The sequence below is a fragment of the Salmo salar genome, chromosome ssa01 (genome assembly GCF_905237065.1).
Source record: "Salmo salar chromosome ssa01, Ssal_v3.1, whole genome shotgun sequence".
Taxonomy (NCBI): Eukaryota; Metazoa; Chordata; class Actinopteri; order Salmoniformes; family Salmonidae; genus Salmo; species Salmo salar.
In genome coordinates, this window is record NC_059442.1 from 115,913,755 (window position 1) to 115,928,023 (window position 14,269).

At 44.3% G+C, this 14,269-nt stretch overlaps 1 protein-coding gene across 1 annotated transcript; it reads right to left on the reverse strand.

The window, feature by feature from the left end:
- Positions 1-1,237: 1,237 nt before the first annotated feature.
- LOC123728163 (inactive carboxypeptidase-like protein X2) lies at positions 1,238-9,523 on the reverse strand. The gene is made up of 2 exons (XM_045698960.1): positions 8,792-9,523; positions 1,238-1,350 (listed from the first exon to the last, which is right to left on the reverse strand). Exons 1-2 carry the CDS (start codon positions 9,291-9,293, stop codon positions 1,238-1,240), a joined length of 615 nt encoding a protein of 204 aa, XP_045554916.1. The 5' UTR covers positions 9,294-9,523.
- Between the last annotated feature and the right edge of the window lie 4,746 nt (positions 9,524-14,269).

Genomic DNA, 14,269 nt, shown 5'->3' on the forward strand with positions numbered 1-14,269 from the left:
CCAGGACATGACCCATAACAACCAGGACATTATCCATAGCAACTAGGATGTGATCCATAACAACCAGGACATGATCCATAACAACCAGGACAATATCCATAACAACCAGGACGTGATCCATAGCAACCAGGACATGATCCATAGCAACCAGGATGTGATCCATAACAACCAGGACATGATCCATAACAACCAAGACGTGATCCATAACAACCAGGACATGATCCATAACAACCAGGACATGATCCACAACAACCAGGACGTGATCCATAACAACCAGGATGTCATCCATAACAACCAGGAAATTATCCATAACAACCAGGACGTGATCCATAACAACCAGGACGTGATCCATAACAACCAGGATATGATCCATAACAACCAGGACATGATCCATAGCAACCAGGACATTATCCAAAACAACCAGGAAGTGATCCATAACAACCAGGACATGATCCATAACAACCAGGACATGATCCATAACAACCAAACACAATATTGAATCTGCTAAGAGGACAGCTGTCAATGTGGCTGCTTCCCAAATGGCACCCTATTCCCTATATAGTGCACTACTGTTGACCACGGTCCATAGGGCTCTGGTCCCCACCGAGCACTGACCAAAAGTAGTGCACTAACAGGGTGCCATTTGGGACTCATCCTGTGACTTATCCTTTCAAGCATCATCTTTCCTGCCAGGGTTTCTCCTCAGAGGGAAAATAAAATCAGCTTTTTGAATTCAGTCAACTGGAGAAGGAGACTCAGAGACGCTGTGTCTGTGTGTGTGTCTGTCAGTCAGTGTGTGTGTCTGTCTGTGTTTCTGTGTGTGTGTGTGTGTGTGTCTCTCTGTGTGTGTGTCTGTCAGTCAGTGTGTGTGTCTGTCTGTGTTTCTGTGTGTGTGTGTGTGTGTGTCTCTGTGTGTGTGTCTGTCAGTCAGTGTGTGTGTCTGTCTGTGTTTCTGTGTGTGTGTGTGTCTCTCTGTGTGTGTGTCTGTCTGTGTGTGTGTGTGTGTGTGTGTCTCTGTGTGTGTGTCTCTGTGTGTGTGTGTGTCTGTCTGTGTTTGTGTTTGTGTGTGTGTGTGTGTGTCTCTGTGTGTGTGTGTGTGTCTGTCTGTGTTTGTGTCTCTCTGTGTGTGTGTGTGTGTGTGTGTGTGTGTGTGTGTGTGTGTGTGTGTGTGTGTGTGTGTGTGTGTGTGTGTGTGTGTGTGTGTGTGTGTGTGTGTGTGTGTGTGTGTGTGTGTTCTTCATGCATCACCCTCTTTCGCTGACTTGTATTGGCCCTCTCCCTCATTGATGCTGTTGGGAGTTTTCAACGTTCCCTTTTTGTTCTTCTCATCCTTCTTGTTTCCATTCTTCACTGAGGAGAGAAAAACAAAAAATGTATTAGAAACTGGATATCCTCACTCAAAAACTAGATTTAAACTGGATATCCTCACTCAAAGACTAGATTTAAATAGGATATCCTCACTCAAAAACTAGATTTAAACTGGATATCCTCACTCAAAGACTAGATTTAAATAGGATATCCTCACTCAAAAGCTAGATTTAAACTGGATATCCTCACTCAAAAACTAGATTTAAACTGGATATCCTCACTCAAAAGCTAGATTTTAAACAGGATATCCTAAATTTCTTTCACAGATCTTCAAGTACACAGCGGCCAACTTTAGAGTGAGAGGAGTGTCTAGTAATGCTGTATTATCTGACTACAGTTCCACTTATTCAACTGACTAAAAGTCGATGTGTGTGTGTGTGGGGGGGGGCATTTGATATATAGGCCCCATTTGATAAAAAATCTTTCTCACATCTGAAAGCTCTCATCCAACTCTCACATAAACAGAGGACAGGTTAAAAGCTCTTATCCCTCTCATATAAACAGAGGACAGGTTAAAAGCGCTTATCCCACTCTCATATAAACAGAGGACAGGTTAAAAGATCTAATCCATCTCTCATATAAACAGAGGACAGGTTAAAAGCTCTTATCCCTCTCATATAAACAGAGGACAGGTTAAAAGATCTAATCCATCTCTCATATAAACAGAGGACAGGTTAAAAGCTCTAATCCAACTCTCATATAAACAGAGGACAGGTTAAAAGCTCTAATCCAACTCTCATATAAACAGAGGACAGGTTAAAAACTCTTATCCCACTCTGATATAAACAGAGGACAGGTTAAAAGCTCTAATCCAACTCTCATATAAACAGAGGACAGGTTAAAAGCTCTTATCCCACTCTCATATTCTTTAAAAAAAAAAATAATTTCACCTTTATTTAACCAGGTAGTCAAGTTGAGAACAAGTTCTCATTTGCAACTGCGACCTGGCCAAGATAAAGCAAAGGAGTTCGACACATACAACAACACAGAGTTACAGATGGAGTAAAACAAACATACAGTCAATAATACAGTAGAAAAATAAGTCTATATACAATGTGAGCAAATGAGGTGAGATAAGGGAGGTAAAGGCAAAAAAAGCAATGGTGGCAAAGTAAATACAATATAGCAAGTAAAACACTGGAATGGTAGATTTGTAGTGGAAGAAAGTGCAAAGTAGAAATATAAATAATAGGGTGCAAAGGAGCAAAATAAATAAATACAGTAGGGGAAGCGGTAGTTGTTTGGGCTAAATTATAGATGGGCTATGTACAGATGCAGTGATCTGGGAGCTGCTCTGACAGCTGGTGCTTAAAGCTGGTGAGGGAGAAAAGTGTTTCCAGTTTCAGAGATTTTTGTAGTTTGTTCCAGTCATTGGCAGCGGAGAACTGGAAGGAGAGACGGCCAAAGGAGGAATTGGCTTTGGGGGTGACCAGTGAGATATACCTGCTGGAGCGCGTGCTACGGGTGGGTGCTGCTATGGTGACCAGTGAGCTGAGATAAGGGGGGACTTTACCTAGCAGGGTCTTGTAGATGACCTGGAGCCAGTGGGTTTGGCGACGAGTATGACGCGAGGGCCAGCCAACGAGAGCGTACAGGTCACAGTGGTGGGTAGTATATGGTGCTTTGGTGACAAAACGGATGGCACTGTGATAGACTGCATCCAGTTTATTGAGTAGGGTATTGGAGGCTATTTTGTAAATGACGTCGCCGAAGTCAAGAATCGGTAGGATGGTCAGTTTTACGAGGGTATGTTTGGCAGCATGAGTGAAGGATGCTTTGTTGCGAAATAGGAAGCCAATTCTAGATTTAACTTTGGATTGGAGATGTTTGATGTGAGTCTGGAAGGAGAGTTTACAGTCTAACCAGACACCTAGGTATTTGTTGTTGTCCATATATTCTAAGTAAGAACCGTCCAGAGTAGTGATGCTGGACGGGCTGGGAGGTGCGGGCAGCGATCGGTTGAAGAGCATGCATTTAGTTTTACTTGTATTTAAGAGCAGTTGGAGGCTACGAAAGGAGAGTTGTATGGCATTGAAGCTCGTCTGGAGGGTTGTTAACACAGTGTCCAAAGAAGGGCCAGAAGTATACAGAATGGTGTCGTCTGCATAGAGGTGGATCAGAGACTCACCAGCAGCAAGAGCGACATCATTGATGTATACAGAGAAAAGAGTTGGCCCAAGAATTGAACCCTGTGGCAACCCCATAGAGACTACCAGAGGCCCAGACAACAGGCCATCCAATTTGACACATTGAACTCTATCAGAGAAGTAGTTGGTGAACCAGGCGAGGCAATCATTTGAGAAACCAAGGCTATTGAGTCTGCTGATGAGGATGTGGTGATTGACAGAGTCGAAAGCCTTGGCCAGGTCAATGAATACGGCAGCACAGTATTGTTTCTTGTTTCTTCTAAACAGAGGACAGGTTAAAAGCTCTTATCCCTCTCATGTAAACAGAGGAAAGGAACTAAAATGGATCCCTGTGGGATGGAGAGCATTACTTTAATAATGTACTTAGTAAAACACACTGTGTACTGTATGTATATTGGAATGCCCAGTACTTAGTAAAACTTAGTGTATACTGTATGTATAATGCCCAGTATTTAATAAAACACAGTGTGTACTGTATGTATATTGGAATGCCCAGTACTTAGTAAAACATATTGTGTACTGTATGTATAATGCCCAATACTTAGTAAAACACAGTGTGTACTGTATGTATATTGGAATGCCCAGTACTTAGTAAAACATAGTGTGTACTGTATGTATAATCCCCAGTACTTAGTAAAACACTATGTGTACTGTGTGTATATTGGAATGTCCAGTACTTAGCAAAACAGTGTGTATTGTATGTATATTGGAATGCCCAGTACTTAGTAAAACATAGTGTACTGTATGTATATTGGAATGCCCAGTACTTAGTAAAACACTATGTGTACTGTGTGTATATTGGAATGTCCAGTACTTAGCAAAACACAGTGTGTACTGTATGTATATTGGAATGCCCAGTACTTAGTAAAACATAGTGTGTACTGTATGTATATTGGAATGCCCAGTACTTAGTAAAACACAGTTTGTACTGTATGTATATTGGAATGCCCAGTACTTAGTAAAACATAGTGTGTACTGTATTTATAATCCCCAGTACTTAGTAAAACACTATGTGTACTGTGTGTATATTGGAATGTCCAGTACTTAGCAAAACACAGTGTGTACTGTATGTATATTGGAATGCCCAGTACTTAGTTAAACATAGTGTGTACTGTATGTATATTGGAATGCCCAGTACTTAGTAAAACATAGTGTGTACTGTATGTATATTGGAATGCCCAGTACTAATTAAAACATAGTGTGTACTGTATGTATATTGGAATGCCCAGTACTTAGTAAAACATAGTGTGTTCTGTATGTATATTGGAATGCCCAGTACTTAGTAAAACATAGTGTGTTCTGTATGTATATTGGAATGCCCAGTACTTAGTAAAACATAGTGTGTACTGTATGTATATTGGAATGCCCAGTACTTAGTAAAACATAGTGTGTACTGTATGTATATTGGAATGCCCAGTACTTAGTAAAACATAGTGTGTTCTGTATGTATATTGGAATGCCCAGTACTTAGTAAAACATAGTGTGTTCTGTATGTATAATGCCCAGTACTTAGTAAAACATAGTGTGTACTGTATGTCTTCCCTGTGGCTCAGTTGGCAGAGCATGGTGTTTATAACGCCAGCATGGTGTGTGCAACGCCAGGATTGTGGGTTCGATTCCCACAGGGGGCCAGTACAAATAAAAAAATAAAAAATGAAATGTATGCATTCACTACTGTAAGTCGCTCTGGATAAGAGCGTCTGCTAAATGACTAAAATGTAAAATGTAAAAAAAATGTATATTGGAATGCCCAGTACTTAGCAAAACACTGTATGTATAATGCCCAGTACTTAGTAAAACACAGTGTGTACTATATGGATATTGGAATGCCCAGTACTTAGTAAAACACAGTGTGTACTGTATGTATAATGCCCAGTACTTAGCAAAACATAGTGTGTACTGTATGTATATTGGAATGGCCATGTACTGCACACTACACATGGCCTCAGAGCTTCTGTCTGGCATTGTTCTATTATTTTCCCTTTCTAATCCACCTGCAGCAGGACAGGTACATACCCCAGCCCCAGTCTACCCCTGCCGAGGCAGGACAGGTATATACCCCAGCCCCAGTCTAACCCTGCCGAGGCAGGACAGGTACATATCCCAGCCCCAGTCTACCCCTGCCGAGGCAGGACAGGTACATACCCCAGCCCCAATCTACCCCTGCCGAGGCAGGACAGGTACATACCCCAGCCCCAGTCTAACCCTGCCGAGGCAGGACAGGTACATATCCCAGCCCCAGTCTACCCCTGCCGAGGCAGGACAGGTACATACCCCAGCCCCAATCTACCCCTGCCGAGGCAGGACAGGTACATACCCCAGCCCCAGTCTAACCCTGCCGAGGCAGGACAGGTACATACCCCAGCCCCAGTCTAAATAAGTCGTTACGTTACATTGTTCCTTCCATTAAGAGTAACTTGTTACATTACAATGTTACTTCCATTAAAAGTAACTTGTTACATTACAATGTTACTTCCATTAAAAGTAACTTGTTACATGTCAACGTCACTTCCATTAAAAGTAACTTGTTACATGACAACGTTACTTCCATTAAAAGTAACTTGTTACATGACAACGTTACTTCCATTAAAAGTAACTTGTTACATGACATCGTTACTTCCATTAAAAGTAACTTGTTACATGACAACGTCACTTCCATTAAAAGTAACTTGTTACATGACAACGTTACTTCCATTAAAAGTAACTTGTTACATGACAACGTTACTTCCATTAAAAGTAACTTGTTACATGACATCGTTACTTCCATTAAAAGTAACTTGTTACATGACAACGTCACTTCCATTAAAAGTAACTTGTTACATTACAACGTTACTTCCTGTGGAAAGTAGCTCATTACACTACTTTCGCGTTACCAAAACCCTTTTTGAAGATGCCTTGCGCACGTTGGTCATTCTTCTGCTACTTCCTTAACACTAGAAAAGCCGGGCCTCGACAACCCCTTGGCTACCTAAGCCAATGACACGTCTTCAGGGAATTCATCATTCTAACAGTCTAATAAATACTTTTCATATAGCCCCATGCCTACCGAAAAAAACATATAATTTGGTTGTGTTTATGAAGGTATTTGGTAACATTAAGAAAATGTATTTCATAGAACACAATGGAATTTTCATTAGTTGAATGGCTCTATGTAAACAGGGGGAAAAAACACTATAAAAACACCACAATTCAAGTGTTGAAAACCATGAATTAACAAAGATCACAAAGATAATTCACTATTCATTCGTTAAAGGCACGTCTTAAATTGAACAAAAGGGTGCATTTTGGGACTAAAGACTCAGATTATCCTGCTGTCTCTCATCTACAGTATCTGTGGAGGGATGGAGGGGCCGAAGGTTAGAGCAGCCTAGGCTTTGAGGGATAGAGGGATTTACATTTTAGTCATTTAGCAGACGCTCTAATCCAGAGCGATTTACAGTAGTGAATGCATACAATTCATGCATTTTTTTTGGTACTGGCCCCCCATGGGAATCGAACCCACAAACCTGGCGTTGCACTCACCATGCCCCTGGTGCTGCAAACACCATGCTCTACCAACAGAGCCACAGGGAAAGCTAGAGGGATGGAGGGATGGAGGGATAGAAGAGGAGTGAGGGGATCCTCTAGTAAACCTCCCTAAAGAGATGATTATATGTATTTGTCTCTCTCTGGTCATCACAGATTGATTTAGATGTGGATGGTGTTCCCTGAATCTCTGTCCTCAAATCTTCTGTGTTTCCCATGTCTGTGCCTCAACTTTTCCATTCAGATTCATCACACGTATCACTATGGTTTAGTCCCAAATGGCATCCTATTCCCTACATAGAGCACTACTTCTGACCAGGGTCCATACTATGTAGGGAATAGGGTGGCGTTTGTGGAGGTTTCCTATGAACGTCTGGTTCACATTACTTATCTTGACCTCGTCAGAACAATAACATCCGATGATCAGTAAGTGACTCACAATGTTAATCCCCCAATAACACACCTTCTGGTGTCTAGGCAGTAACTGGCTGTAAACTATACAACCGTCTTATTCATTAAGAGGTTGGTGTTGTTTCAAAGAACTGTCTTTTTTCGATTGGCTGAGAATTTGAATGATTACATTGGAAAACTCTTTAAGCCAATCAAAATACCACCACCACAAAAAAAAAACAGGTTGTTTTTTAAATGAATCATCCGAGGCAGACGACAAGATGGCGCCAAGGTCATTAAAAGACTATAATAACGTTTGGTCTAAGGACTTTGCCAGCCCGGTGTTGGGTAACGTAATCTTACAGTCTCTCTACACACATATAGATGAGGGTCATTAATAAAAACCGTTCCTCAGATACAGTAGTAGACCCACTGTTGTTTTTAAAGCTGTGTTAACATGGTCTATATCTGCACCAACACAACCTCTTCAGCACGGGGACCCAATAATGTTTTCACCATACGCCACAGAGCTCGGGATTAACCTTTCAATAAAATAAACCTGCTGCTCTTCTAGGTCAGAGGTTAGCCATGGGCACCCTGGGTAATAACAGGAGACTCCGCTAGGTCAGAGGTTAGACATGGGCACCCTGGGTAGTAACAGGAGACTCCGCTAGGTCAGAGGTTAGATATGGGCACCCTGGGTAGTAACAAGAGACTCCGCTAGGTCAGAGGTCAGCCATGGGCACCCTGGATAGTAACAGGAGACTCTGCTAGGTCAAAGGTCAGACATGGTCATCCTGGGTAGTAACAGGAGACTCTGCTAGGTCAAAGGTCAGACATGGGCACCCTGGGTAGTAACAGGAGACTCCGCTAGGTCAAAGGTCAGACATGGACACCCTGGGTAGTAACAGGAGACTCTGCTAGGTCAAAGGTTAGACATGGGCACCCTGGGTAGTAACAGGAGACTCCGCTAGGTCAAAGGTCAGACATGGGCACCCTGGGTAGCAACAGGAGACTCTGCTAGGTCAGAGGTTAGACATGGGCACCCTGGGTAGTAACAGGAGACTCCGCTAGGTCAAAGGTCAGACATGGTCACCCTGATTAGTAACAGGAGACTCTGCTAGGTCAAAGGTCAGACATGGGAACCCTGGGTAGTAACAGGAGACTCCGCTAGGTCAAAGGTCAGCCGTGGTCACCCAGGGTAGTAGCAGAGGAGGGTTTACAAAGTTTACAGTAACTTAAAGTAGCTTCAGTGGCCGTGGTATTGTGTGTGTGTGTGTGTGTGTGTGTGTGTGTGTGTGTGTGTGTGTGTGTGTGTGTGTATGTGTGTGTATGTGTGTGTAAAAAAATAGTAACAGTACCTGACTTGGTTTCAGTGACCCTGGTCTTGTCTGTTTGTCTGACGTTCTCTGCCTTGCCGGTCGCCTCCTTCTGGGTGGAGGGACGCTTGTTCCTGTTGGTTGTCTCCTTCTGACTGGGGGGACGTTTGTTTCTGTTGTTCGTCTCCAGGCTGGGGGGACGTTTGTTCCTGTCGGTCCCTCGGGCCCCTTCGAAGGGGGGAACAGGTGGTACTATTTCCTCCTCAGGTGCTACGTGGTAGTAGTGGTCCCTGGTGAGTAACTCCTGCATGTAGTAATCCTCGTCCTCAGCGGGAGCAGCGGAGCCACGACTCACATCCAGGTCCAGGAGCAGTAAGAGTAGCCCCAGGACGGAGAGGTGGTTGAGACGCTGGCCCATCATGGTGGCCTGTCCCTGGGGAGGTATCACCAGCTGGAGGTCCTGCTTGTTGGTTCTAGCTGGTCCTGGTTCTGAGGTCTCCAGAGGAGTCTTCGTCTGCAGGGCTGCTTCTGCTTTCGTCCCCATCAACTACTGCTCCCCCCTTCCCCTTCCCTCCGTCTCTCTCTCTCTCTCTCTCCAATACTCCGGAACAGACAGAGGCACCGACGGGGGAAGTTCACAAGGTTCCCAGAGCGCTCCAAGTTACTGACGACAGCAGCGGAACCCGGGGTTCCATGGGAGTCTCTCTCTCTCTCCGCCGGGGTAAAATATATTGAGGCAGGGTGAAATACTCAGAGAGAGAGGAGAAAAAGCAGAAGAGTTCCAGAAGGAAGGAAAGAGAGAGACCGGGTAAGTGAGGGATTTTACTCCTTAGAAGTTGGCAGGTGTCTCAGGCTCTCAATATCCTCCGGGAAAAAAAAACTGAGGGATTTTAGCTTTTTGTTTTAACCCTTTAGGTTTGAGCGAGTCAGTAGAAGCCAGAAGTTTGAGAGCAGTTAGTGTTATATAGACAGTGGTTAGTACAGTTGTGAGATGAGATGAGCAGCACTGCACACATTGACAGGATCTCTGCTTTCCTCCAGATCCACTCCCTTCTGGTTCGGCACAGAACGGCATGTGTGTGTCTGTTTTTCTTTACTGCGGAACAGAGACAGTCTTCAGAACTTTCCTCTTCTTAACTCATTTGCCATCGAGAGAGAGAGAGAGAGAGAGAGAGAGAGAGAGAGAGAGAGAGAGAGAGAGAGAGAGAGAGAGAGAGAGAGAGAGAGAGAGAGAGAGAGAGAGAGAGAGAGAGAGAGAGAGAGGCAGAGAGACAGAGGCAGAGGCAGGCTTCCTGCTCACTGAAACACCCTTGACACAGTCTAACAGCCCCAATTTGTAACAAAATATTACCGTGCTCTGTTCTATGTATCAAAGCAGAGCAAGAAAACAAGTCTCTCATCTATCATCCATCTCAGTCCATCTATCATCCACCTCAGTCCATCTATCATCCACCTCAGTCCATCTATCATCCACCTCAGTCCATCTATCATCCATCTCAGTCCATCTATCATCCACCTCAGTCCATCTATCATCCACCTTAGTCCATCTATCATCCATCTCAGTCCATCTATCATCCACCTCAGTCCATCTATCATCCATCTATCATCCACCTCAGTCCATCTATCATCCATCTATCGTCCACCTCAGTCCATCTATCATCCATCTTAGTCCATCTATCGTCCATCTATCATCCATCTCAGTCCATCTATCATCCACCTCAGTCCATCTATCATCCATCTATCGTCCACCTCAGTCCATCTATCATCCATCTTTCGTCCACCTCAGTCCATCTATCATCCATCTATCATCCACCTCAGTCCATCTATCATCCATCTATCGTCCACCTCAGTCTGTCTATCATCCATCTCAGTCCATCTATCATCCACCTCAGTCCATCTATCATCCATCTATCGTCCACCTGAGTCCATCTATCATCCATCTATCGTCCACCTGAGTCCATCTATCATCCATCTATCGTCCACCTCAGTCCGTCTACAAATTGTGTCCCCTATGATTTGAAGGGTTAGTAGATGAAGTGTCCCCTATGATTTGAAGGGTTTAGTAGATGAAGTGTCCCCTATGATTTGAAGGGTTTAGTAGATGAAGTGTCCCCTATGATTTGAAGGGTTAGTAGATGAAGTGTCCCCTATGATTTGAAGGGTTAGTAGATGAAGTGTCCCCTATGATTTGAAGGGTTTAGTAGATGAAGTGTCCCCTATGATTTGAAGGGTTAGTAGATGACGTGTACCCTATGATTTGAAGGGTTTAGTAGATGACGTGTCCCCTATGATTTGAAGGGTTAGTTGATGAAGTGTCCCCTATGATTTGAAGGGTTTAGTAGATGAAGTGACCACTATGATTTGAAGGGTTTAGTAGATGAAGTGTCCCCTATGATTTGAAGGGTTTAGTAGATGAAGCGTCCCCTATGATTTGAAGGGTTAGTAGATGAAGTGTCCCCTATGATTTGAAGGGTTTAGTAGATGAAGTGTCCCCTATGATTTGAAGGGTTTAGTAGATGAAGTGTCCCCTATGATTTGAAGGGATAGTAGATGAAGTGTCCCCTATGATTTGAAGGGTTTAGTAGATGAAGTGTCCCCTATGATTTGAAGGGGTTAGTAGATGAAGTGTCCCCTATGATTTGAACGGATAGTAGATGAAGTGTCCCCTATGATTTGAAGGGTTTAGTAGATGAAGTGTCCCCTATGAGGGAATAGGGTGGGCCCTGGTCAATAGTAGTGCACTATATAGGGAATAGGGCTCTTGTCAATAGTAGTGCACTATATAGGGAATAGGGTGCTGGTCAATAGTAGTGCACTATATAGGGAATAGGGTGCTGGTCAATAGTAGTGCACTATATAGGGAATAGGTTGCTGGTCAATAGTAGTGCACTATATAGGGAATAGGGTGGGCCCTGGTCAATAGTAGTGCACCATACAGGGAATAGTGTGCGTCCTGGTCAATAGTAGTGCACTATGTAGGGATTAGGGTGCCATTTGGGACTCAGCGGTTTCGTGGGAATACTTTGGCTTTTGTTTGATGCCCAGACCTGTTTGGACCTAGCTGTAATTTGCACATTAGTGAGCGGCTGACGTGAGACAGGGAGTCTCTCTATGCAGCGTCCAGACATGCTCAGACAGAGTCTGTTTGTCTCTCTCTCTCTGTGTGTGTGTGTGTGTGTGTGTGTGTGTGTGTGTGTGTGTGTGTGTGTGTGTGTGTGTGTGTGTGTGTGTGTGTGTGTGTGTGTGTGTGTGTGTGTGTGTGTGTGTATGTACTTTCAGAGATAGTGCTCTTCCCTCTGTCACAGCTCATCACATCAGCGCCTGAGCTGCAATAGCCATCACACACACACACACACACACACACACACACACACACACACACACACACACACACACACACACACACACACACACACACACACAGACACACACACAGCCCCATCCATCTTCAGTACCACAGTCTGACAGCACTAAGTTTCACCTTGACTGCGTCCATACACAAAAAAGGGTTCCAAAAGGGTTCTTTGGCTGTCCCCACGGAGAACACTTTTTGGTACCAGGTAGAACCCTTTTTGGTTTTATGTAGAACCCTCCATGCAAAGGGTTCTACATGGAACACAAAAAGGTTCTACCTGGAACCAAAAAGGGTTCTACATGGAACACAAAAGGGTTCTATCTGGAAACAAAAATGGTTCTACCTGGAACCAAAAATGGTTCTACCTGGAACCAAAAAGGGTTCCAAAGTGTTTTTTTGGCTGTCCCCATAGGATAACACTTTTTGGTACCAGGTAGAACCCTTTTAGGTTTTATGTAGAACCCTCCATGCAAAGGGTTCTACATGGAACACAAAAAGCTTCTACCTGGAACCAAAAAGGGTTCTACATGGAACACTAAAGGGTTCTACCTGGAAGCGATTAGGGAGTAAATATCGTCTGTCCTCGGTTCCAACACTCACTACCGAGTTCCAAACTGCCTCTATAAGCAACGTCAGCACAACAACTGTTCGTCGGGAGCTTCATAAAATGGGTTTCCACGGCCGAGCAGCCGCACACAAAACTAAGATCACCATGCGCAATGCCAAGCGTCGATTGGAGTGGTGTAAATTCGCCGCCATTGGACTCTGGAGAAGTGGAGACGCGTTCTCTGGAGTGATGAATCACGCTTCACCATCTGGCAGTCTGATGGACAAATCTGGGTTTGGCGGATGCCAGGAAAATGCTACCTGCCCCAATGCATAGTGCCAACTGTAAAGTTTGGTGGGGGAGGATAATGGTCAAGGGCTGTTTTTCACAGTTTAAGCTAGGCCCCTTAGTTCCAGTGAAGGGAAATCTTAACGCTACAGCATACAATTACATTCTAGATGATTCTGTGCTTCCAACTTTGTGGCAATAGTTTAAACAAGGCCCTTTCTTGTTCCAGCATGACAATGCCCCTGTGCACAAAGCAAGGTCCATATAAAATGGATTGTCGAGATCGGTGTGGAAGAACTTGACTGGCAAGCACAGAACACTGACCTCAACCCCATCGAACACCTTTGGGATGAATTGGAACGCTGACTGCGAGCCAGGCCTAATCGCCCAACATCAGTACCCAACCTCACTAATTCTGTTGTGGCTGAATGGAAGCAAGTCCCCGCAACAATGTTCCAACATCTACTGGAAAGCCTTCCCAGAAGAGTGTAGTGTATGTGGTCATTGTGGGGGACGACGTCGGCAATGCACTAACTGATGAACTGCCCGTGAATGATGTGGTAAACTCCTCAATGTTATCGGATGAATCCCTGATCATACTCCAGTCTGTGCTAGCGAAGCAGCCTCGTAGCTTAGCGTCCGGTTCGTCGGACCTCATCCGTACAGAGCTCTGGTACTTCCTGTTTGAGTTTTCACTCGTAAACAGTAAGCAGGAGGATAGAGTTATGGTCTGATTTTCCGAAGGGAGAGCGAGGGAGGGGCTTGTATGCGTGTGTGTGTTGTCTTGTTGTGTGTGTTGTCTTGTTTGTTTGTTTACGGCCCTGTAAACGCTGCCTCTGGGTGTGTGTGTTGTCTTGTTTGTTTACGGCCCTGTAAACGCTGCCTCTGGGTGTGTGTGTTGTCTTGTTTGTTTACGGCCCTGTAAACGCTGCCTCTGGGTGTGTGTTGTCTTGTTTGTTTACGGCCCTGTAAACGCTGCCTCTGGGTGTGTGTTGTCTTGTTTGTTTACGGCCATGTACAGCTCGTTGAGTGCCTGCTTAGTGCCAATCTCCTTTCTGGTAGAATGTAGACAGCAGTGATGATTACAGATGAAATCTCTCTTGGTAGATAGAAAAAGCCTGCTATTTAACATGAGGTATTCCAGTTCAGGTGAGCAGAAGCGTGAGACTTCCTTCACAGTGTGAAGCAGCGCACCGGTTGTTGTTTACAAAGAGGCATACCCCCTTACCAGATCACACTGTGAAGCCTTTCACCACTTAACAGATCACACTGTGAAGCCTTTCACCACTTAACAGATCACGCTGTGAAGGCTTTCACCACTTAACAGATC

Bases quoted from the DNA above. Each gene is read 5' to 3' on its own strand.
- LOC123728163 (XM_045698960.1), bottom strand. From the start codon at position 9,293: ATGGGGACGAAAGCAGAAGCAGCCCTGCAGACGAAGACTCCTCTGGAG. The intron at 1,351-8,791 runs GTACTGTTACTA...TTCTCTCCTCAG, and splicing joins GGTCACTGAAACCAAGTCAG to TGAAGAATGGAAACAAGAAG.